Source organism: Triturus cristatus, chromosome 5_1, assembly GCF_964204655.1.
Source record: "Triturus cristatus chromosome 5_1, aTriCri1.1, whole genome shotgun sequence".
NCBI lineage: Eukaryota > Metazoa > Chordata > Amphibia > Caudata > Salamandridae > Triturus > Triturus cristatus.
In genome coordinates, this window is record NC_140587.1 from 504,895,827 (window position 1) to 504,922,042 (window position 26,216).

General features: G+C 44.5%; 1 protein-coding gene across 2 annotated transcripts in view; it reads left to right on the forward strand.

Annotated features, from left to right (window-relative positions):
• The window catches only part of SNX16 (sorting nexin 16), a 188,708-nt gene that overhangs the window by 638 nt on the left and 161,854 nt on the right, over positions 1–26,216 (forward strand). For both annotated transcript variants that reach the window (XM_085605354.1, XM_085605355.1), the window contains exon 2: positions 17,666–18,104. In XM_085605354.1, the coding sequence (XP_085461480.1) occupies positions 17,748–18,104 (357 nt within the window). In that variant the 5' untranslated portion in view covers positions 17,666–17,747. The remainder of the gene's footprint in view (positions 1–17,665; positions 18,105–26,216) is intronic.

Below are 26,216 nucleotides of genomic sequence, written 5' to 3' on the forward strand. Positions count from 1 at the left end.
TATATCATTTGTGACTGTAGGTTGTTCGAAAGAGGTTTAAATACAACCCCGAAATTATGGTAATTGTGGAGGACGTGAAAAAAGGCGCAGGAATGTTTTTTTTCTTAATGTAACTCTTAAAAACGTAGTCCTTTATCACACAAGGTACTATTAGTCTTTTTCGGTTCGTTGTTTTTGGTAATCGGATCTGAATTTGCACATGATTCGACAATGGTTTGCTTGAAAAGTGGTATGAAATAAGTGTGTGTGTGTGTGTGTGTGTGTGTGTGTGAGTGTGTGTGTGGTTGGGGGGGGGGGTGTCCATCAGAGTGGCGGGCTCCACGTGATTAGGTGCGAAGCTTAAACTTGTAAACGACATTTCTGCAATTACCATTCAATTTGCCACCCAGCCAGTATTTTGGTTCCTCCCTGAGTTTTCTGGTATTCTGAACTGATATAGAACAAAAGTAGCACATACAGAACCAGTAGCTTTGTCAATGTTTGTTAGCTGTTTAAGATGAGTGAGTAACAACAATGATTCTGTTACCAATAATTCATATTCAAATGTTTAAATTCTGAAACTGTGAGATTTAATTAAACATTATTAAGGCCTATGGAAGGGGTAGTAGTCTTCGGAGTGTCTCAATCGCTCCACATGTTCACTCTCTTAGGCATGCATGGCCTTTTTCTCTCCACGTCTCGTCCATATGTATATCTAACACCTCGGGGGTGTGGAATTTAATAAAATATCTACTTGTCCATGGGGCAGGTTGCTTCATAAATCTACTTGTCCTGTAACAACATCCACTTGTGCCATGTAATGCGGTGACAAATCATGGCAGCAATCCCACAAAATAAGAGCGCTGATATAGCCACTCTGATTATCCTAGGGCTCATACCATAGTATGGTTTGAATACTAGCCATTTTCTTATGTTGCCACGTTCCCGCAGATCTAGATGCTGGGGCTGAAGGTAGCGTTCAGGAATAGTTCCAGGTTTGGAATGCCCTATTGAGTCTGTGCAAACATACTACATTGCATGTTTTAAGGGTTTTCACCAACACTTATCTAATCCTTTCTCAGAATGGGAAAAGTTGGAAGTTTACTCCTGACAATGGCAGATGTGAAACTTCTTCCAGGGTTGGTGGAAAAAAGTGGTTGGAGGTAAAGTGAACTTGCAAACACTAAGATTTGCGCATGAGCAAATCTACACCTGCATATTTGTTCATGTAAAATGCAGTTAACAAATATTTTCCAAGAGTATTATTTCTTAGCCTACTTCTGTGAATTCTTGTGAATTCACAAAAGTTGTGTATCTGCACTTAATGCAAGGACATATACAATGGGTGCACTTTTGAGACTTTCTTTAATAATTGGGCCCTAATAATATCTGGCGTTCACTATTACCTTTTTGTGTTTATTAAAATTCTGTCTCTCCCTCTCGGTCTATTGGCTGGCTTCACTGTGAGTGACTGTAAAGATTAATGGGCCCCCTGCCATTGATCAGAAGTTCCTCTAGGCAGGGCATAGTACATACTGTAACGTTCCTAGGGCAACTTCTTAAATATACTTTCAAACAGATATATATAGGAGAGACATACACTTAAGTGATAGAAAAATACAAACATTGTTTTTATTAATGATAATTTAGATAATTGTTGTCATAAAAATATTGTCATAAAAATAACACAATCACATACATACCACATTCATCTAACTGCACATTCACACTATCTGTCAAGATATGTACAGATTTATAGAACATTGGAGAGTTCACAAATCAACTTAGAATACTTTGTGGTACATGTTTGTCACAGTAATACCAATAATGATCTCAGACTTATTACAAATTTTGATCTGGATGACTTAAGTTCTTGTCATGATACAATATGTCTGAGTCGTAAAGTGGCTGCAGTTCCTGGGTGGTTTCTACGTATGTTTCGGCATCTGTATGCCTCCTTCAGGAATAGCCACCTCAGATACAGGTATTTTCTGTCGATATAAACACATCAACTCTTGTGTTATCCCTCCTATCCTATAATGAATATTTACATAAATATACATGCTTCTAGAAGACATCGTATTCAAGAGACCTCCGCATTTAAAAGAAAGGACTGAGTGGCAAGAGATGCATGCAAATGCACAGTCACAACAACTGTCCGAATAAGTCATCATATCTACCTTAGTTTGCGCTTATCTATGTCCAAGGATAACAGCCAATGAGAACTAGATTAGGTAAGCATCTCCCCCTTATGAGGATCACCATAGGAGGAACACTTTGTGCCTGGCTCTGCTTTGCATGACTTGCTATACAAAAGAGGGGGGGACCGGGAGCTTATAAAAGGTCCAGTGTCCACGCTCCTAATATCTGCATTAATATCGCAAAAAGGACACTGTTCCTGAAAAGTAGGGTGCAAAAAGTCACCCATACAATAAGGTGCAAACAGTCACCATAAATTTGCATGACACACATATCCAATCAGGTTCTTGAATTACTCACATCACCAACATCATGTTCCCACTGAGTGAGCACTTGGGTGATATCCTGGTATGTTTTCTCTCTTTCATATTTCTTAAACATCAGAACATAGCAAGCATGTTGTTGTGACTGTGCATTTGCATGCATCTCTTGCCACTCAGTCCTTTCTTTTTAGGTCTGATTCTCAGGCTATATGTTAACCACTATGGTCAAGACCATGGTCATTTAAATGCGGACGTCTCTTGAATAAGATGTCTTCTAGAAGCATGTATATTTATGTAAATATTCATTATAGGATAGGAGGGATAACACATAGATTTGATGTGTTTATATCCAAAGAAAATACCTTTATCTGAGGTGGCTTTTCCTCAAGAAGGCATACTGATGCCGAAACGTACGTAGAAACCACTTGGGGACTGCAGCTGCTTTACGACACAGATATTGTATCATGACAAGAACCTAGTCATCCAGATCAAAATTTGTAATAAGTCTGAGATAATTATTGGTATTACTGTGAAAAACATGTACTACAATATATTTTATGTTGATCTATGAACTCTCCAATGTTCTATAAATCTGTATATATCTTGACAGATGGTGTGAATGCGCAGTTAGAAGAATGTGGTATGTATGTGATTGCTTTATTGTTCTTTTTATTCGTATGACAACAATAATTATCTTAAATATCATTAACCCCTTGGCTGCGGCAGGAATTCTGCCGCAGCGCTGGGGGGGGTTTGGGGGTGGCGCTGTGCTCATGGTGGAGCCACTCCGTCATGAGCCACTGTTGAGCTGTGCTCATGACGGAGTGGTTCCGTCATGACTCCGCCCACTGCGCTAATCGCCCGCACAGGCGGGGAATCAGCGCAGCGTGGGAGGAGCGGCAGCCAACGGCCGCAGCATGACGGAACCACTCCGTCATGAGCACACGGCACCCGTGGCTCATGACGGAGTGGTTCCGTCATGAGCGCTGAAGGGGTTAATAAAAACATTGTTGTATTTTTCTATCACTTAAGTGTATGTCTCTCCTATATAAGTCTGTTTGAAAGTATATTTATGAAGTTGCCCTAGGAACGTTACAGTATTCACTGTGAGTGACAGTATTCTGCACTTTCACAAGGAGCATATCGGCACACAAAGTAGTTTTGTTTAGTGCCAGGAACTACTGTGGAAATGTATGCTTTTTGAGACCAATTTTTTTTGGGGGATTTTGCCAATGTTTATTATAAAGGTGAGGGCCCGGCAGGTCCCACACCAATACGGTTTTACAAAAAGCATACCAAAACAACACATTGAAAAAACTAAAATGCTGACCACCAATTTCAGACCTGCCTGCTTTGCCAAGGCTTGTTTGTTTTTGTATCCCAAAATCTTATTGAAACTAGTTACACTGATTTTCCATTCTGAATATATTTCGGAAATACTAGCATACATCAACACATTTTAACAAATAATGCTGCAAATAAATGTTGCCTAAACTCTTACAGTAGTTTAGCTAAATGTTTTTTTTCCTATTTGCATATTTTGTGAACATTTTCTTTTGAAAGCAAAGACTCCTCAATCTTGCTTTGAAGCTTCTGCAAATATTTGCAACTAATCAGAGAGCATTCTGGGAGCATTATACGTAGCCTCAAATTGCTAAACATCGAACACTTGTGTACACATTTTTATACAGGAACCACTATCAGTAGTGCAGTCCAAGCTTACATTTACTAAGAGCACTCACCCTAATAATAAAGGCTTTGCATTAATGAATCATAAATATAAGTTTGAACAGCATTAACACATGGTCACAAATGTTACCTTGACTGCAGACAATGCCCTTCCCTGATCCATAATGTGTTACTGTAACATGGCAGCCAAAAGGCTTGTGCTGTAGGGGGTTGGGCCTAATTGTCCCAAGGACAAAATACACATTAAAACTTGTTGCCCTTGACCCCAAACAATATGTCCTGGGCATCGGGCTATAGGAATTCCACATCCCTGCATCTCATCTCTTTCCTCTTCAGCACCCTCTTTTTCACTGTCCCGAATGCACTTCCTTGTATCTCCTTTACTTCACCCCCTGCCAAGCATATACAATGCACCCACTCACCTGCTAACACTGCAGTTCCTTTAACTTTTGTCTTGTCAATATTTTGACAACTGTGTACCTCCTTCACACACACATTTGCAACTGGAATACATGACCATTGCTCCGTGCGCTTTGCAGAGGAATCAAAGATTAGATAACCATGTGTTCTCAACACCTTTCTGACCCACTGACAGTCACTGTGAGAATTCTGCACTGCCTTCAGCCTCGACTCCAGAGCGCTCAATCGTGTTAACCATTTAACGCCTCGAGGCGACTCAGTTGAACATATGCACTATACCAGAGTAATATACTGCTCGGGAAAAAATACATAAGTGCAACATCCTGGAAATGGCTAACACTCTTAGCGAATGCTAGAATAAGTAAAACATATACAATGTAATAACCTGGAACTAAGTTGATAACCTTACTGTTTTTACATTCATTGTTCAGTATTCCATCATTGTTTTTGCCAATATAGCATGGACCTGTATAGACAGCCCGACAGGGACATGTTTCGATGTCTGTATTTTTAATTACTACCGGGTCTGACACCCGGAGGGACCTGATCCACTTAAAACCTTGGACCGTAAACCTAATAGGAATCATTTGTGAAGTCTAAGGAACAAAATCGGTAGCATCATTTAAACTGCACAATTCTGTGTGAGAGTTGTTGGGCTAATGCAACTCAGAATTTCAAAAATACATTATGTAAACAGAAGCACATGTTGCGCCCAGCCAAGTTAAGAGTTGGAAGCTGAGAAGGAACAGCATAGATTGGAGACATTAAGTGGAGGCAACAGGTACTCTGGATCCAAACAATTGATCTAAAATGGTTCCAATTTTGCTCTTCCTCCAGGGGTCATATCTCCAGACTCCCTACCATCTTGCTAAAGCAGAAACAGTTCAGTGATCAGTTCTTTAAGATTGGGAACACCCCAGCTGCTCTGGCATGCTCAAACGTGCGAACACAATATCCGGCGCGGTAAATGAGGGAGGGCCAATTCTGAACAGGCCCACCCATGTCCATAAGGGGCATCCCTTACTTACATGTTTGCTCATGTAGCTTTCTTCAACACAATCATCAGATATGCAATTCTTAACATGAATGGGTAACACTTCAATGCAAGAGACCAGGATTAAGCCTCTGCATGCATTTATCTATTTTATCCCGTGGTCTTCAGTCCAATGAATGGCCATGTTTTCAACTACCTGGCGTCCTGCACATTGGGTCAGTTAATTCTTGGCCAACTGCAGACACCTGGGGAAACTGGAATGCTTCTCTAAAATCTCATCACACAGTATGCCCCTAGAAACAGCACTGCCACCTTCTTCTATAATAACTGCATATAAGGCTTCCATGAGGACCCTCCTTACCGAGCACAGAGTTAACTTATACTTTCTGGTAGATGATTGCCCACTCCACAACAAAGTATTTCAGGATCTGAGCAGCTGTCAAACTGTTCAGAGGGGCATTCAGGATTCAATGGCCTTCAATTGGTTCTTTATAAATTCCCCCCAAAAGAAGGTGCTGTTGATCGGAGTGTGCAAGAATGATGCAAAAAAGAAATAGGAAACTCTGCGTAGTTAACAGTTTTAACTAGAGAGCATCTGCTTTAGATGGAGCGCTCTAAATCTACTCGCCTCAGTTGTTCGTTTTTCTTGCATATTTGTTAAGCATTGAATTAACAGAACGAGCTAGAAAACATCTACGCCATTTGTCTTTTTTGCAGCAGTGTCTTTCAGCATAGGATTAGCTAGCGTTATCCATGCAGAGCTAACACATGGCAACATCCTTTTGTCATTCCATGCACAGTATTACAGCTCTGGAGTGATAAAGTACCATTGAAGGTATACTGGAATGAATAAAAGCAGCTCCTGACACGTGTTTTGCTGTTGCTCGAGCTCATCAGAGAAGCATGGCTTTTTCTAGACACAAGGGAGCCTCCAGTAGAAGTTCAAGTAAAGCCCTTTCAGGCTTAGTGTTGCATAAATAAGGAAAATAAAGATATAGAGAACCCTGAATAGTTACTGAATTTTAGGTGGACAGCAGCTCCTTTAGATAGAGGACTCTACAACTTCACCGACTCTTTAAATCTGTTCACTTCAAATGTCTTTTTTGTTCTAGCAGATATTTTAGGTATGGGATTCGTACAGTGATTCGTACAATGAGTTTCCGATGAGGTGTTATTTTAATTCCCTTACTCCATTGTTTTCAATGGGAGTGTGTTGCAGTACCCGTGATTGGCCATGTGTGGTGCTTGACTTACTACAAGATTGAGCTGGAGGACCTATATACCTGTTTTGACACTTGGCTGTAGTAATTTTAGAAGTGTATTTTTGTGACTGCAATGTTCTCATTGTTTTTAGTTGTGTGTTTTGCATTAGCATGCCCCTCTCAAATCCCCCCCTTACATTTTCCTTATTCCCAGCTATTTTTAAGTTATTATGCCCCATTTTCTCACCGCCCTGGTCCGGTGCACATTTATTACAAAGGAGTAGACTTGTCAATGTCATTTTATTGTTTGGTTAATAAAACCATAACAATTTACATACATATATACAATACCCAACTAAGATCCTGAAATTACTAAAAATCCATATTTTACTGTCTCATTTAAGCGTTTCTAAAAATACAGAATCCCCTCCATGGAGCGGGGAAGAGTAAGAGTTGGTGAGTAAAAACCTCATGGCAAGGGTGTAAGCCCAAACACCGAGCACTTAGTGTGTAGGGTTAGCATTGATCGTGAAGACAGCAACCAGTCCGAAGGAACAACAGCTGTGGCAATGCGGGACAGATGTGCGCTTTGTTTCCCCATGCACATGTGTAGAAAGGGATCATCCTAGGCTAACATTTATAGGAAAAGTAGGCAGCGAGATGTAAATCTTCCCCCTCCCACCGTTAGATTGATAGATAGTGAATCACATGTCCTGCTGCTTTCCCACACTCGTTACAACGGTTAGACCGAAAACCCCTTACCACACCTTTGTCACAGTTCAGGAATTTAAAATACAATAGTTCGTCATCAGTTTTTGGGTGGAAGGGTTGGGCTGGGGCTCAGTAGTTTGAAGTCGGTGTATTTTCTGTACCTTGAAAGAGTACTCTCATCGGTTTGGGTAAAACAAAGTGATGAGGCCTCAAGGCAGGTGCGGACTCCCTGAGTCAAGAACATTCTTTCAACAGGCGACTCCTGAAGACGTCAGGAGGGGGGCAACAACACAGGATGTCCAACCAGGATTTGTGCTTAAAATTGTATAGCCTGCACTCTTTCCTTTCCCGGTTGGACCCATGCCGGGTTGAAATCGGCCACTGGTAAACAAGAAGGCGCATGTAAAGGATATACCTGCATGTCCTTTTGTTGATGGCTTCTGAAATATATGATGGAAATGTTAGACTCTCTTGAGGAGGAGGTATCCAGTTGGTATGAGGTTAATTGCAGCTACTTGTTGATTGCCTTTTTCCAGGCTGTGTAAGGTACTGCATCAGATTTTAGCCCTAATGCCTCAATTTGAAAAGATGAAATGACTTTATGTATTGGCTCGTGCCATGGGTTACCTGTGGTCTCAAATGTAAGTAAACTTGAGTGTGCGGAGATCTCTGCCTTCATATCAGAAATCTCCGTACACCAAAGACCGGGGAGGAGGAGTCTCCAGACCTAAGTTTCTGAATTCCCTTATGTAATACACAAGTAGTATTACTTTATGAACTACAAAATGCAGCTCGTGAATCGGGCCCACAGAGGTGCCTATTAATAGTAAAGGATACAATCCATTTTGTCCCTCCTGTCTCCTATGCCGCGCTCAGTTTCTAGACTGTAAGGGCAGGATTGAAAAAGGTGCAAAACCCATCATTGAACATGGAAAGCTATACGTTTCAGAAAAATAGACAAACGTTTGAACTCAACAAGTGGATGGGGACTTTTTCAATAAGCATTTATTGAACCAGCATCATTCTAGGATAAAATGTGTGCTGCGACAACCATTGGACAGAAACATATATGTGATTGCAAGCACCGACAGAGTAAATAAAAGGTAGAATTCTACTATGGTGCAAAAAACAGTGCATATATGCAGGCATATAGATACATAGCCATAATCAAGCGTATTCCTAAGATGCGAACCATAGCTAAGTGTACCCAAGTGTACCTACGCGTGCTGGAGTTTCTGCGTGTAGGGACTCCATCGTCTCGTGTCAGCATGGAAGCTTCTCCTCTGGTTAGCCCAGCGAAGATGTGGTGCTTATATACCCCAAAAGTATCTTCAGGGGTTCTACCTAGATGTGTCCTATCGTACAAGAATGACAATAGCAGTGACTTTTGTACAGAATTATTATACAGAAGATGGTAATCCTGCTGTGTGATTCTAAGATTCCTCATGCATAATAAACTAGGCTACTTTTCGAAGAAAACCACACGATGTTTATTCTGCACATAACTAGGCAAAAGGTCAGCGCCCGAGCTGTTATGTAGAGCAAGGTAGGACAAATGTAGGGAAAAGGCCGTACAGCTACCTAGGCCTATATTGGGGTAAATTGGGGCTCATAACACCTTCCCCTATAAAGGTAGTACTCTTTAATACTTTGTGTATAGGGATTGTTTATTTTCACACTCTTCAGTCTATCATGTTATGTGAGATTAATGAAAGACTGAAAGACTAATGTAGATGAGTGTGGAGTGGGTATTGGTTTAGGAGTATCTATGTGGAAAAGAGGCTCTACCATTGTATGATTACTGAAAATGTAGGTGGTTGAGGACCTAGTTAGCTTAGTCTCTCTGCATCAGAATGTAAGTGGGTATGAAAGTGGAGAAAAATAGGACGTATCTCTGACGAGGTGTTTAAGTGTTTTACACCAAGCAGCTCTGTGCTCTGAAACCCAAGGTTAGTGGTTAATTGGTTAATGCAGTGCCTTTGGTTGTTGTTCATAAGATTAATCCCATGCACTCAAGCAAACCATTCCATGCATTCGCTCCAGTTTATCTGGGGTAGATTAAATTACTAGGATTTAGGAGGGATTATTTGTGGGGCTGGGGAGGGTGAATGTTAGGTTAGGCAGATTGTAGAGCGCAGAATTACCCAGGAGGGTCCTGGTGCTGAACAGTTCTCAGTCTGGATAAAGTCGGGGGCTAGTGGAACTACTTGAAAAGCCAGGACTTCAGGTTCTTGTGGAATTTAAGAAGTTAAAAAGAGGCTCTTGTGTGTAGTGCCATGTCATTCCAAACTTTAGGAGCGATGTAGGAGACAGCTCGACCGCCGGATCTGGTTTTGCCACGAGCCACTTGGCCAGCAGCAACACCAGTAGCACAGATTTTCTTCCATGCATTGCTGCATCTCTCACCCAACACGGCATGATGATGCGACTACTTGGCAGCTTTGTTCACCTATCTTCACATGGAACCCAGGCCCACTGTGCTTCAGCCCTTTTTAGTGACGGCTCGCCGACCTTAGCAATATTTTTTCTGCAGCCCGTGCCGGAGATCCACAATCTCATCCCTCCTGTGTTTCATATGCACCAGTGGCCACCTCTCCTTCCTCACCTGGGCCATGAACTGCATTCTGTTCGGACCTGGCACAAGTTTGTGGAGGAGGCCACTCTGTGGGGCTCGATGACCCTAAAGAAGCACAACGCATCGGATAAGAGTAGTAACTGGGGGCACACGGAGGTAGCCGACGCAGCCCCAGAGGCCATGTGCAATAGCTCTCTCCCTATGCAGTGTGTGCGTGTGTTACATATGTCATTTTACTGTACGCATGGCTTAATACGCAATTACACACAAGCAATGATAATTTTGGAATGTTTTTCCCATACACGGCACATGCACGGACATGTTGTGATGCTGGTGACTATTTGTCATTTACTAATCAACCGTGGTAGAAACCCATGTTGGATTGGTAAGTTAAAATGTTGAAAAAATAAGGTGAAGGTCAAAGTATGGCTGTGGGCGGCCCAGCAGTGTTTTGCAGATGCTGGGCCTTATTAGAAAACATGTATATGAAAAGATCGCACAGGAATTGGTTGAGAAGTAGAATGTGAGGCCAACATCGGGGTGAGGGGAACAAAAGAGAGCGTAATCTCAGAATGGAGTTTATTGAAGAAGAACCAGCAGAAGGGGTGGGGGAAGCAACACTGAGAATGAAAGGAGTGGGTGAAAGTTGAAGGGGGGAGCAATACCGGGGATGTGGTGGGAGAAGAGCAGGAACACATGCACTCGGATGGAGACAAGGAAGAAAGCAGGTCATAAATGAAAAGAGACTAGTCAACCAGTCGGAACACTGAGACAGAAATGCTTTTGTGCAGAACTTGACGTACAGGTAAGTGGGAAAGAAAGACATTGAATCTGGAGCAGGAAAGATAGATAGACAACAAAGCCATCCAGTCCTGAGCAAGGGGTTGACCTAAAGCTCACTATATGTGTATTGGAAACAATAGATCTAGACACCAGACTGCTAAAGTTGGTTGTTGGTGTGACCTAACAAAAGCACGCGGCAAGTCCACCTGTGCATCTGTATGAGCATGGGTTACTTTTCCTGTTCTTACTGCATAAACAGTCATGGGGCAAGAAGTAGATCAACATGAAAAGCTGCTACCCTTCTGAGCAACATTTTTGGGGAATGTGTCTGCTTCACCAAAAGAAGCAATCAACATGAACATTTTAATAACTAATTATACCAGTTGTTCCCTTTATCCAATTCATTCTAGCATATTTTAATTAACACTGTATCATTTGGGCTAATGTGTGCTGTGCCGTTTTAGCCATAATAGTTTGCATGATGTTGTCCTATCAGTCCTTTCTATAATGTCAGACCATCCATTACATTACCACTGTGCAGTTTGTGGAATATTCTGTAAATGTCAAATATATTGTCTAGAACAGTGCTTCCAAAACTATTTAGATCGGCAAACCTTTGCGAACCACCTAGCTTTAACGGACATGAGATGGGCGATTTAGTAAGGTAACTAAAGCATTGTGTGGTAGCGCACTGTCATTTACGGATAGCACATTTTTTATTGAAATGGCTACTAAATTTGCACCAACATGCAGTTTTACTGATAAAACTAAATTGCACTCAAATGATATTTGGAAATTGAGTTTCTGTGAATATTTACCATTTGTGCATCACCAAGTCAAGTGGCCTGATTTGTTTTGATTCCGTTAAAATCTTTGTTTCCCTCACACTTCAGAGCTACCAAAAATGCATTTAATTTTTCCTTTTCTAACTGGTGAATGTGTACATTTCGTTTACAAGTATTTACATTTTGTTTTGTGCTTAAAAAATGCACATCCTATCTTTCACGCTATCTATACCCCAGGAAGATTGTCCAATAATTCCCTTTACTTTCTCAGACTGCAAAAAAGTGGAATGAGCTTGTAAGCACCAGTCCCCATGTTAAAAAAGAAACCGGTTGTCAGAACCCATAGCTTGACGTTAGATCTGTGTGTTTGAATCGCAGCAAATGTGACAAGCTAATTGTAGAATTTAAAGGCATCTTTATTTATTGTTTGGACTTTTGCCACCCACGGTATAGGAAGCATTGGTCTAGTTCTGTTTCGACAACAGACAGCGTGTCTACATTTTGTGACAGTTTAATTGTAAAGTAAGAAATATAAATAATTAAGTTGAAAATGCTCATGCAGGTGAGCAGTCCCCAGGACGCATTGAAGACCATGCCTCATTTCTGCAATGAAGCCGCATTTCTCTGCATGCTTTAGCAATTTAAAGCCAGGCCTATTGGCTCAGGTGCAATTTACTGAGGATCATGAAACCTGCTGGCATGTGAGGCTCAAAGGCTTACATGGTCCACACTTGCAAATAATATATGCTGATGAGTTTGTAATGCTATGTGATTGGACAGTGTCTTGGCATTTTGCGGAAATGAATGGTGCTTTGTAACCGTCCAGATCTCTTTAGCTCTGACTGCTCTCTTTTGTCCAGGTTTAATGTTGATATCACCCCGTGATTCCTATCAATGCCTTAGTGCTGTAATTTTGTCTCGTAAATCACAGCCTGGATGCAACCTGTGCCAAGGTTGGTGTATTATTTTCAGTGTCTGACTAACCACCAGACCGGGAGACGCAGCAGCCTCGGCTCTGCTCTTTCCGCTCTTTGCTCCATACTTCGAACAGGAGCTGACTTTGTTTCTTCATGAAAATGCCCTTTGTTGAACCTGTTATTAAATACGTGCGTTCTCCCCACCTCTGAATAGTATGCATTACTGTGTTCAACCTAGGCAAGAGCTGCGGAAGTATGTCTACGTGGTCTGAAAACTAGTCCCCTGATGTTAAAAGGGAGTGGTCTATTAATTGTACATAATCAGGGTACACCTATAGGACACATAATGGGTTGTCTCCTCTCTTAGTGCTCTATTAGGTACTATTACTCAACCCAGTGGTAATGGTTTTACCGACTTCAAAAGGATGAAGAAACTACTATTGGCAATGCCAATAGATCTGGCTTAAAAGAATGTTGTATGGTAATGTGAAGCATTACAGGTAAATAATATGGGACTGAATAGGTTTTTGTGTGGAATTATCACAGCTGCAAGGAAGACAAAACACTTTTTTTTGTGGAAGCATGCAACTTCTGCTACATCAAAACGTGCTGCTGGTACCCAGCATGTGAGCAGATCCAAAGCCACTCTAAATTGATGCTCACGTAATTGTCTGGTGACAGCTAGCAGGCATGCCAGACCTTAAAAACATGGCCATGACCCGCAGGTTACACATGCATTTCTGCAGTCCTATATCACAGCCTATGGAAGTGTTTTTCTGTAATTGGGAATCGTAGCTGCAAACAGTTTTTCGTTCCGATAGTGTTTAGAAAGTGCAAACTAGAAGTGCTTCTCTGTTATGATGTATGCAATGTGGGCTTTAGCTGCAAGTATTTGTGCTTTTTCAGTCATATGTGCTAAACAATTTAAAAGTATGTCTTGTGGTGTGTAGGATGCTGGCCCTTTATTTAGTGGACTAAAAAGATATACACTATGTAAAGAGTCCAGGCAAACCCCAATTGGTTTACAGAGGCACATATGATGCCATAAATGCTCTTTTTTAGGTCTCGCCTAGCGATGCAGCGCAAAGCGGTGCTCGCTATCGGCGAGATCTATTGTTACCGACTTGGCTCAGAAGTGGGACAGGACCTGTGCACGCGTACGGCAAGGCCTGGACTGGAGAGTTGCACACGTATGGTGCGAGCAGGAGTTGTAATAATGCCTGAAGCTGTACGCGTGCACATCAACTGTCTGTGCCGAAGCTTTAACAGACAGGAGATGTGCACGCGTATGGGTCACGGCGTTCTCACAACTCCTGCTCGCACCATAGGCGTGCGCATCGCCCACGTACAGCCTGCCTCACCACATTTACCGGCTCTTGTGGTGACTCTGCGCTGCTCCTCGGCTGGTCTTGTGTCTTCAGCCGGTCACTGCAGCAACACGCGGGGATCCGTCTTGCTCACAGGAGCCCCGTCTGAAATCTTGCTTTGGACGCACCATGTGGCATTCACGAAGGCGCCGCACTTCCTCTACTGTTTTTTAAAAATTGTTTCTGCCTTGGGCGCTTTTGCGGCCCCCTCCCTGGACCGCACGAGCTGTGCAGCACTCATTTAAATATGGCGGCTTTTCAAGTCCGCATGCGCCGCCACTGGGCACGAGCCACGCGCCACCAGGCTGACTCGAGTTAGGATGTGGGCAAAAAGTTCCAGGTACCGCGCATGCGCGGCAGCCCTCGCCCTCCCAGGTGTCCTCCCCGGCCCGGATGTGGAGCTGCTTTTAAAAGAGGTGCAGGGCGCGTGGGGCTCCAGCTTCGTCACCTCACAGCTCTCTGACAGCCCCCGAGCCCCAGCCATGTCAGACCAGGCCCCCTTCGATACCGACGTCATGACCCTGACCCGCTTCATGATGCAGGAGGGTAGCAATGCCAAGGGGGCAGCAATGCCAAGGGGGCGGGAGAGATGACCCAGCTGGTCAACTCCCTCTGCACGGCTGTCAAAGCCATCTCCTCAGCCGTCAGGAAAGCGGGGCTCGCGCACCTGTAAGTGGACTCCTCAGCGCGAGCCTCAGGCCCGTGCAGGGCACACCCTCTGCGCAACCTCACACAAAGCATGCACGTTCACTCAGGGTGCACATCTGCACACAGGCTGTCTCTCTTTGTACCACATCCTTACAGGCATTTCTCACTCATACACGCATGTTCACATTCAGTCTCACGCAGAAACCGCACTCTCTTTGACACCCACACCCACAAGTAGATAGTGACAGATACAAATGATAAGTGCACCTACACACTGTCACCAAAGACTTGGAAACTGCCCGTCCCTCCCTCTCCACCACACGCGTTCATACATGAACACAGACAGTCGCAAAGGTACGCAATAACATTTAATCACACTCAAAAAGACGCACACACTCCACGCACCTACAGCTCACACAGCTAAAACACACACACATATTGTATAAATACATTTAGACAGGAACGCTTACTATCTATCTCATTCTCTCTCTTTCTCTCTCGCACACGCACACACTTTGCACAGGGTTTTAAGCGGGGCGGGTTGCAATAGGTCTGGCACTACTAAATGTTTGAGCTGTCGGTGTTGCATTATTATTAGCAATGCCAATAGCTCAAACTTTTATAATGCGAGACCTATTGCATTCCAAATGCTTGTTTGTTGTAGTGTGGGTGAGCAGTTGGGCGTATCAGGGGGTACTGCTAAGCATTTGTTGTACTCGCAGAGGCAATAAATGAGACACACGCACAAGAATAAACCTGAGACTAAATTAGAGAAAAAAGTAATTTTTTAATGAACATTTTGATACCAAGAACTTCGTTACCAAGTAACTGCATTTTTAGATATGAATTTTTACAGGTAAGTAAATGGCTCAATTCAATGCATCTTTACACAGCAATGTTTCCCTATGGAAGAAAAGGCATATGTTGCTTACAGATATTTGTGATCAGTTTTTGGGGGGGGTCTCCTTTGGGACGTATGGTTGTAGGGGGCCAAGGTCCCAGCAGTTACTTGGTACCTGCCCTGGCGCATCCGTGTGCAGAGATGCTCATCGGGTTGGTAGCTGTGTGCGCTATGCTGATAGAAGGAAGGGGGGCCAACTGGAAGCAGGCTGCAATGGGGGACTCGGGGACAAGTCCAGGATCTCCCAACAGGGGGGTCACAAGGGTCCCGGGAACAAGAAAACATAGTCTGTTCGTTGGTACCCGGGCTGGGGCGCTCAGTGCAGGATGGAAAGGTCAGCTGGGCTGCGTGCGTCTTGGGGCCTTCTGTCTCGCCGGTTGAAGATGCAAAATCAAAACGGCTGAGTCGCACTGGAAGTGGGTCTCTGTGGTGCTGACGTCGCCCAACAGCTGCTTTGTCTGGGAGTTCTTTGAGTCCCGACTGGACTCTCAGGGTCTTGGCTTGCTGAAAGGGGTTCTGTACCCTGGGTATAGTCCTGTGCGGCTCTGGTTGGTCCTGGTGTCATCTCACTTGGTGGGGGACGGATTTGACCTTCAGGAGTACAGACACCTCTTCCTGGGGGGGCTGCGCCGTTTGGCTGGCCGGTGAGCAGCAACTTGGTGAACCGAACTTTGCTTTTTGATGCCTGAGGACTGCAGGGGAGTAGCGTCTCTACTCCAAGGGAGATTTCTGGCAATTTTCAAAGAGCTGGCAGTCTCCCAGCGTTCTTGGATGCTGGTCAGCTGCAGGATGAGTTGCTGGTCAGAATTGTTAAGACTTGGTGCTGACAGGCATGGTTTGGTGCTAAAAGCCCACAGCCACGCTTCAGTTCTTGCTACTCTTCTTTGCTCTCTTCGTCTTGATCTGGTGAATCTAAATTCCTGGTGTCAGAGGTGCCACCTGAATAGTACATTTAGGGGCATTACGGGGAGAGACGGGTAGTATAGGCAATGGGCTATTTGCCTTTACGGTATCGATACCCTCTGTATGACCACTTCCTGTGGGTATAACCTTGAGCCAGAGAGCCTAATTCTGCCAAAAATAAGATGATGGAATTCTAAAAGTTAGGTCGTCATCAGTTAGCCCACCTTAGGGGTGGAACTGGCCTGAGAGGTGGGACACGCCGCGCCTGACCAGCTAATTTTCCCTCCAGTGCTAGTGCCAAATGAGCCCCGGGCGAGCCCAGGATCGCAAATCAAAGGTGTCAGAGGCCTCTGAAGCCTCCTGCCTTGGTATGCTAATCACTTAGCCATCCTGCTTGGAGGAGGGGACAACACCTCTGGCCGGAGCAGGCATAGTTTCTGCCCTCAGAGTGCATGCTCTCGCCTGCAGGGCGTCAGAAACCTGTCTGTGTTATCAGGGTGGTCTATACCAGTCAACCAGAGCACTAGTAGTCAGTAGGTTTTCAGGAGGCACCTCTAAAGTGACCTCTGCGTGCATGTTTTATTCCATCACTTGGATCAGTGTGGGTTTATTAATATAAGATGTTTGGTACCAAACATCTTTACTCTCAGATAAGCCATTATGTAACTGGGGAACTCGTATATTCCAGTGTGCAGCACATGTACTCAAAATGGCTTCCCTATCCACTTGTAATATCTAAGAATCTGCTTAGGCATCACAGGGGCATATCTGCTTTTGCAGATATGTCCACACGTAGTATAGTTGCATCCTGTCTTAGGCTGTAAGGCCTGCTGAAAAGGTGTTTTACCTATACTGCATGCAGTGTCTGCAGACATGGTACACAGGAGGTGTGCCATGTTGTCTTCACTGTTCTCTGCACCGTGGCTTGCAGCCTGCAATGTCAATGGGCATGTGGTTGCTGAGGAGTCCCATAGAGTGGCACAATCCATGGTGCAGCCCTTAGGGGCTCTCTTTAGACCCCTTGCCACCAGGGGTACAATTTACTAGGGACTCACAGGGGTTGCTAAATGTATTGCCAATTGGGGGAACAATTGTACATTTTTAGGGAAAGAGATCTAGCACTAGTGGCCTGGATAGCAGGCGCTCAGTGCAGTTATATCAAAATTGCATCAGATACCAGGCAAAAAGTGAGGGTGACCATGTCAAAAAGGGGCACTTTCCTACATGTGGCATCCCCCCCCCCAGCCCTTCTTAAGTTAAGATGATAGAGTAGAAAAAACCCAAATTCACAAACCTACTAAACCTTAATCCTTTTTTTCTTCTTTGTAGGTCTTACTATAAAAATGGATCATTTGCCTTCTTGTCCACTAAGTGCTTGGACTGAGTAGTCCCGTGTGGAATCAAATGCAGCATGGCGACCCCTTTTGTACCTGTGCCTATTCCATTCGCCCAGTCTGCATCTGGTTCCACGGCAACCAGGAGCCAGAGAAGTTCATCCTTGGGGAGCATCTCCAGTTCAAACTCCTCCAAAGGCCCCCTGGAAGACTCGAGTACAGGTGGCTTCAAGAAGAGTAGCGTGCCAGACCAGATGAGCTGCAGCTCTTCTCTGTGTAATAGCCCCCTCATTAGGACTACGTACTCTGGGGCAGAGTCTTCCATTGAATACCACCACCGGGACACGGGACACCAAGAGGACGCAGCTGAAGAGCGACCCTCAACACCTACCATTCTGGGATATGAAGTGATGGAAGAAAGAGCAAAATTCACGGTAAACTCTTTTTATATTCTTGAATCTTGTGCAGCCTATCTGTGTGCCATGGGCAAATAATTGAGACCATATGTTGTTTGCAAGGTGCCAAAACTGGTCATAAGTTATTTTTGTTGTCAAAATGTTCTATCCTAGTTCGATATCTGAGCACTTTAAATAGCTGTCTTCATTCTTGAGAATGCTGAGTGAAAATGCACCGTTTACCAGGATTTGTGCATTCGATTTGCATCTCTGTGTCGCTACTCTTTCTTGGTATCTACTTTAGCATATCTTTCATTGGGGGCAGTCAGTATACTACTCCATGACATTTGTGCATGCGCAAGAGCTTGCTTAGGCACTGGTAAGATGCCTTAACAAGTTAAGTGCTCCTTGCTGACATTTTTATGACCTTTGGGTTACAAGGTCAATCCCCAACGAGGCCACTCAACCTTTCATTTTTCCAAGGTCAATAAGTTGAGCAATAGTAACACCTGCTATGTATGGCGATTAGAAAATGCTAACATAGTGTTAATCAATAAGTTTCTCAGTAACTTTGTTAGTGGTATTACTATGATCATTGCCACTGTGGTGGGAGTTGTACTGCACTTGTTATATTTTTTTGTGGCTAGATCAGTAGTTCTCAAAACCTGGATGTTTAGCTTGGTATTAGTTCCTCGCTCATGCTTCAGTGACCTCACTCTTACGATTAAATTGGATAGCTATGTAAGCTACTAGATACAAACAGCTGCTCCAAGATGACTGATTCACCATCAGGGGAATTCTCTGCCCAGACCAACATTGGAGTGAATAGATTAAGCCATCTGATGCTGCCGAGTACAGTAGTGGGTGGGGATGTGGATAACACTGACACACCCTGGAGAGTGTGTCTTCTCACCTGTCTGCCTCAGACTGCTTCACAGCTCTTTCAGTATCTGCAGGAACATCCTGCTAAGGTTGATCATTTGAGCACCATTCATTAATTAACTGTGACAACTATTTATCTATCTATCTGAAATATAGATCGCTCACTTTGAAATATATTGATCTATCTCACCCTGAATTTGTGTGTGTGTGTGTGTGTGTGTATATATATATATATATATATATATATATTCACTGAAAAAACCATAGGTTCCACACACGTTATAGTTAGGAATTAGCATTTAAAAAACCTTGCAAATTCACTTAAAAAACCATAGGTTTCAGACAAGTTATAGTTAGCTGTACATTTCACTCGTAAAAAACCAATGAAATTCCACGTTATAGTTAGATCAGGTAACTATAACTTGCGCGCCCACAATAAACTGCTGATGACTTCCCATATTACATCACTTATGACATGGTCAGTGACATCACTCATGACATCAATGATGACATCTGAAATGACACATTGTGCATTGCGGTCGCGCAAGTTATAGTTACCTGATCCAACTATAACGTGGAATTTCATTGGTTTTTTACGAGTGAAATGTACAGCTAACTATAACGTGTGTGAAACCTATGGTTTTTTCAGTGAATTTGTACGTTTTTTTAAATGCTAAGTTATGTATTTATTTTTAATTTTTGCGCGGACGGTGCGCTTCGCGCACCGTGTGCGCTCTGTGGGCACTCTGTGCGCTTCGCGCACCGAGTGCCCACATTGCGCATTTCGTACCGTGCACGCCTCGCCATTTTTTACAAAATATCAATTGTTTTTTTCTCCCTTGGGGGTCCTTAGATTTATATATTAAATGTGATTGTTCTTTTTTTTTTTTCTTTCTTTTTTTTTTACCGTACGCGTACGGTAAGCTTACCGTACGCGCACTCCGCGATTTTTAAAAAAAATTATTAAATTTATTTTTCATACTTTTTGGTCCTTCGTGAACCCCCTGACGAACGCAAGGGGGTCTGCAACTCTCTTCGTTGCCCCCTTTTCATGTTATCAACCTTTTGTTTTTCAGTGCAAGAGACAGAAAATGGCGGCCGATACTTTCTGATTTCGACCGATTCGAATGTTTACAGTCATGTAACCACCAATCAGAATTGAGCTCGCGCACGGCACCGTACGCGTACGGTAAGCTTACCGTAAGCGCACGGAGCGCGCTTACAGATATATATATTGATTTAAATGCTATTTTCTCAGGACCTACTGAACAGATGTACACCAGACCTGCAAAAGGCACATCCCTGACCTGAGGACTACCTCTCTGCCCAATTTCAAGTAATTCTGTTCAGCCGTTCGGGCTGTAGCTCGGACTAAACGTCCTATGGGAAAATGCATGGGGAAAACGCGTTTTGGGACCCCCCTTTTTTCTCAGCCCCCGCTTGACGAATCCCCCCGAGACTTTCAGGGTAGGAGCGGAGCGTAGCGCCCCATTAGTTTTGAAAAATTCGCGAGGATTCGTCAACCGGCGCCAAAGTTATTCCAAATAGAATGTTGCGGATTTCCTATGGAAATACGGTCCTAACTATAACTATCTACTGGCGACCGCCAGTAGGTAATGTGTGTGTATATATATATATATATGTATGTGTGTGTATATATATATACTATAAAAAAACATAGATATCTGATATAGATATTTACACATTACTCACTAACCCATGTATTCACTAAGATACACTTAATCAGTCAGTTATCCAATCAATGTTATGAAAAAAAATCATCCATTAAGACACTTATATACCCATTTATTCTTCCATTGACCTTGAGATACACATATATAAAACATATTTAATTTTCAGAAAAACACACATTCACTGGATGATGTCATCAGTGATGTAATTTGAGATATCATCAGTGATGTCATAAGTGATGTAATATGTGACGTCATCAGCAGTGCATTGCGGCGCGCGAGTTATAGTTAGCTGAACTAACTATAACAGGGGAATTTCACTGGTTTTGTACGAGTGAAATGTCCAACTAACTATAACGCCCCTGAAACCTATGGTTTTTTTTCAGTGAATTTCAAACGTTTTTTAAATGCTAATTTGTAACTATAACATTCTTGAAACCTATGTTTTTTCAGTTAATTTCAAAGGTTATTTAAATGCTAGTTTCTAACTATGCCTACAGATGTAGGACATGTGAAGAAAGAAGAAAAAACACACAGAGAAGAAAAAGAAATACAGAAAGAACCAACAGAAGTCCTCAAAGACGAAGAAAAGTGCAGGAAGAAGGAAGACGTGCAGAAAGAACAAACAGTGGAGCAGAAAGAGGCCTTGTTGCAAAATCATCCAGTACCCTCAACTTTTTGAGATGGGTACTGGTGGTAATTGACTCTGACTAACCAGTCCTAGAGCCAGTGCTATGCTAAAAGACACTTAGAATACAGTTAAAACACCTACATGCACTAGGTAACACTATGCGTTGGGGTACCCCTGTGATTAGAATGACCTCCTCTGTAAGCCACTAGTACATTATAGGGCATGGGGATTAAAACTACCTCTTAAAACGCGCCACGGGGTGCGTTTGCACACTGGTGGGGGGGGCTGAGATGACGTGTGCAAACACGACCTGTGCCCGTTTTAATTTGGGAGATTAAGTCCCCTTGAATCCTGAGGGTCCAACTAGCCCACTAGGTACCTCCAGTAAGCGCCACAGAGCTGCGTTGCAGATAGGTGTAAAAAGTGGCACGGCCTGGACCACCTCTCTGCAACGCAGCGCATTGGCACTTACTGGAAGCACCTGGTGGGCTAGTTAGCCCCCAGGGGCCCTCAAGATTGATGGGGAATTATTACCCCAACTTAAAACGCGCCACAGGGCGTGTTTGCACACGTCACCTCAGGCCCCGTCCCCTCCCTTCACCACTGTGTAAACGCGCCCTGTGGCCGTTCTAAGTTTAGAGATTAAGTCCCCTTGAATCCTAAGGGTCCCTAGGCTCAAGCTAGTGCACTAGGTACCTCCAGTAAGTGCCACAGAGCTGCGTTGCAGAGAGCTGTAAAAAGGGGCATGGCCTCTGAACACCTGTCTGCAACGCAGCTCCCTGGCGCATACTGGAGATACCTGTTGGGCTAGTTGGCCCTCAGGGACCCTCCGTATTAAAAGAGAATTAATTCCCCAACTTGCAACTCGCCATGGGGCGTGTTTACACAATGGTGAAGGAAGGGGGCGTGGCCTGAGGCGACATGTCTGCAAACATGCCCTGTGGTGCGTTTTAAGTAGGAGAATTAATTCCTCCTCAATCCTGAGGGTCACTTGGGGGCCAACTAGCCCACCAGGTACCTCCAGTATGCGCCACAGAGCTGCGTTGCAGAGAGGTGTTCAGAGGCCACGCCCCTTTTTACAACAGTCTGCAACGCACCTCCGTGGCGCTTACTGGAGGCACCTGGTGGGCTAGTTGGCCCCTAGGGACCCTCAGGATTGAAGAGGTATTAATTCCTCAACTTAAAACGCGCCACAGGTTGTGTTTGCACACATGTCACCTCGGGCCCCGCCCCCGCCCCCTCCCTTCACCAAGTTGGGGGATTAACTCCCCTTGAATCCTGAGGGTCCCTGGAGTGCAACTAGCCCACCACCTCCCTCCATTAAGCGCCACAGAGCTGTGTTGCAGAGAGGTGTAAAAAAGGGCGTGGCCTTCTGCAACGCAGCCCCCTGGCGCATATTGGAGGTTCCTGGTGGGCTAGTTGACCTCCAGGGACCCCCAGTATTCAAGGGGAATTCGTTCCCCATCTGCAAGCGCGCCAGGGGGCGCATTTGCAGAGTTCTGCAAGGAGGGGGCGTGGCCTCCGGCGCGATGCCGGTCTTTTATTTTATTTATTTTTTAAGAAGGGGGGCTGTCTAGCCCCCCTTCTTTTTCTAATTTATTGGCCCTGGGGACCCCATCCCCCAGGGCCTGCCCCCTAATTTTATTTATTTTTTTAAATGAAAAATTCGGGAAGGGGGCCGCGTGGCCCTCCTCCCGAGGCCATAATCTGCCCCGGGGACCCCATCCCCCGGGGCCGGCCTTTGTTTATTTTATTTTTTTAAATATTTATATTTTAAAAATTTGAGGAGGGGGGCCGCGTGGCCCCCCTCCCGGGCCACTAATAGCCCCGGGGCTGGCCCTCTCCGTTGGGGACCGTGGGGGGGTCCCCAATCCCCCCACGGTCCCGCCGGCTCCCCGCGTCCCTCGGGAGTCGGCATTGCTTTTCCACATGGGGAGCTGCTAAGATGCAGCTCCCCGGGTAGAAAAGCAATTTGGTTTGCATTTTGAAAGAGAGAGCAGGTTTCCCTGCTCTCTTTCAAAATCCAAACCAAGTTTGCTATGGCAGGGCGGGAGCCACGAGGCTCCCGCCCTGCCATAGCAAACTGCAGTGTCCCGGGGGGGGCACCCCAGGACACTGCAGGAGCCGGCCCTGGGGGTGGCGGTCCCCAGGGCCATGACAAGGCTCTAGGAGGGGGGCTGCGCTGCCCCCCTCCCAACATTTACAAAGCCCCGGGGGTGGTGGTCCCCAGGGCTGGGGGGTCCGTCACGGACCTCCCAATTTTAATATTTAGAGCCCCGGGGAGGTGGCTGTCCCCGGGGCGTCACACAGGTTTTTTTTCTTTTTAAAAACCCCCGTGGGTGGCGGTCCCCGGGGCTGCGGGGGGCAGTGTGCCCCCTGCAATCACAATGAAGTAGAGCCCTGGGGGGGTGGCAGGTCCTGGGGTCGGGGGCCCCTCTGGGCCCCCCATTACATAAAAATATTGCCCCCGGGACTTGGCCCCCCGGGGGCTAAATGGTATCGAAGCGCGGGAGCCCGCTCTTCGTTTTTTTTCTTGTGGCTGGATCCGCGGATCCTCCGCAGATTTTTCAGTTTCAGGGGGGTGTTTCTACCCTGCCCCTTTTTGCGCACTTGTATGACTGATTTCTTGTGCCTCGGTTATAGTTAGGACCACGTTTCCATAGGAAATCCGCAACATTCTATTTTGAATAACTTTGGCGCCGGTCGACGAATCCTCGCGAATTTTTCAAAATAGGTGGGGCGCTACGCTCCGCTCCTACCCTGAAAGTCTCAGGGGATTCGTCGAGCGGGGGCTGAGATAAAAGGGGGGTCCCAAAACGCGTTTTTCCCATGCATTTTTCCATAGGACCTTTAGACAGGGCTACAGCCCGAACGGCTGAACAGAATTACTAGAAATTTGGCAGAGAGGTAGTCCTCAGGTCAAGGAAGTGCCTTTTGTAGGTTTGGTGTAAATCTGTTCAGTAGATTCTGAGAAAATAGCCTTTAAATCAATATATATATCTGAGCCAGCTTACGGTGCGCTTACGGTACGCTTACCGTACGCGTACGGTGGCGTGCGCGAGCGCGATTCTGATTGGCTCTTAGATCTAAGTAAACATTCGAATCGGCCGAAACCAGGAAGTGGCGGCCGCCATTTTCTCTCTCGCACTGAGAGTGATTTTTAAAATATAAAGCCCAAAAACATGTAAAGGGGCTGTTTAGACAGCTCCCACACACATAGCCATGTTGAGTGAGTCCCCAAAGATCCCCCAAGGCCAAAAACGGAATTTTTATTTTTTCGGTAATTTCGCGGATTACGCTTACCGTACGCGTACGGTAAAAAATAAAAATAAAAAAAAATTATCCACACTCTCTCCACCCCGTGTACAATTGGTGCCCGAAGGGCACCAATTGTGCATGGCTTATTACACATGAGATAAACTAAAATATTTTTAAAAAAATAATCCACACTCTCTCCACCCCGTGTGCAAATGGTGCCCGAAGGGCACCATTTGTGCATGGCTTATAAAATATACGAAAAATTACAATATTACCTTTCAAAACGAAGTGCATCATATGTCCTCCATGTGCGCACGGTGCGCGAAGCGCATCGTGCGTACATGGCCCATCTAGCGGCGCGCGGTGCGCAAAGCGCACCGCGTGCTCACTGTGCGCGCACCGTGCGCGAAGCGCACCGTGCGCGCACGGAACGAACTGCGTTAAGTGGGCGCGCACGCCACGAATGGCGTAAAGTAACTTAGCATTTAAAAAACCGTACAAATTCACTGAAAAAACCATAGGTTTCACACACGTTATAGTTAGGAATTAGCATTTAAAAAAACCTTGCAAATTCACTGAAAAAACCATAGGTTTCACACATGTTATAGTTAGCGGAAATTTTACTGATAAAAAACCAATGAAATTCCCCCGTTATAGTTAGTGCAGGCAACTATAACTCACGCGACCGCAATCTTCTGCTGATGACATATGTGTCTTTATGAAAAAAAAATATTTGTAATATATGTATAGCTAAAAATGTATGGAAGAAGACCTGGGCAAATAAGTGTCTAAATACAGTATTAGCATCAGCAGAGGATTGCGGTCGCGTGAGTTATAGTTGCCTGCACTAACTATAACGGGGGAATTTCATTGGTTTTTTATCAGTAAAATTTCCGCTAACTATAACATGTGTGAAACCTATGGTTTTTTCAGTGAATATATATATATATATATATATATATATAATCACAAGAAGGTTACCCCACAGGTGAAGGCACAACCCAGGGCAGCCCCCATTGCACACACGCGGCTCCTCGAATTCACCACCGACGCGTTTCAGGCCATTCGCCCTTCTTCATGGGTGGTCTGGAATTCAAATGAAAGGCAAGCATACACCACCAGCGTATTCCCTCTTTTATTTCAATCACTCCTTAAATGGGAATTAAGGGAATTCTGGGTCTGGTAGTTTTTAACAATCAACTTTAAATGGCACCACCACTTCAACCGTGTGGGTCTGCTACCGCCATAGATTCTGAGCGGCGAGCGGAACGGGACATGCTTCATTTTCATTTTCCACTCTCACGATTTAGCTCTGACTGAATTGATTTTATATTACAAATGGATTTGATGGCAGCGCTTCATTTGAAGTTCATTCCTTCAGATCTCTTTTTAAAGAATGTTCTAGTGCAAATGTTTTGTTCAGGGCATCGCTTAGGAATGTGACCGCTGAACAGTTGCCAACATCCACTGCCTTGAAAATCCAGATACAATTGGTCTCTGACACCACTTAGAAACAGTTATTCTTTCCTTACCCATTGCAATCTTGTTTATTTTAAGAACTGATTAAAAATGCGCACATCCTGTTTGTGATGTTCAGTGGGTATACGAATTATTCTCAGCTCTCTTTGGGTAATTAGCTATTTAATGCAGAAAACCTTTGTTTGTAATATTGGGATTTAAATGGTGGTG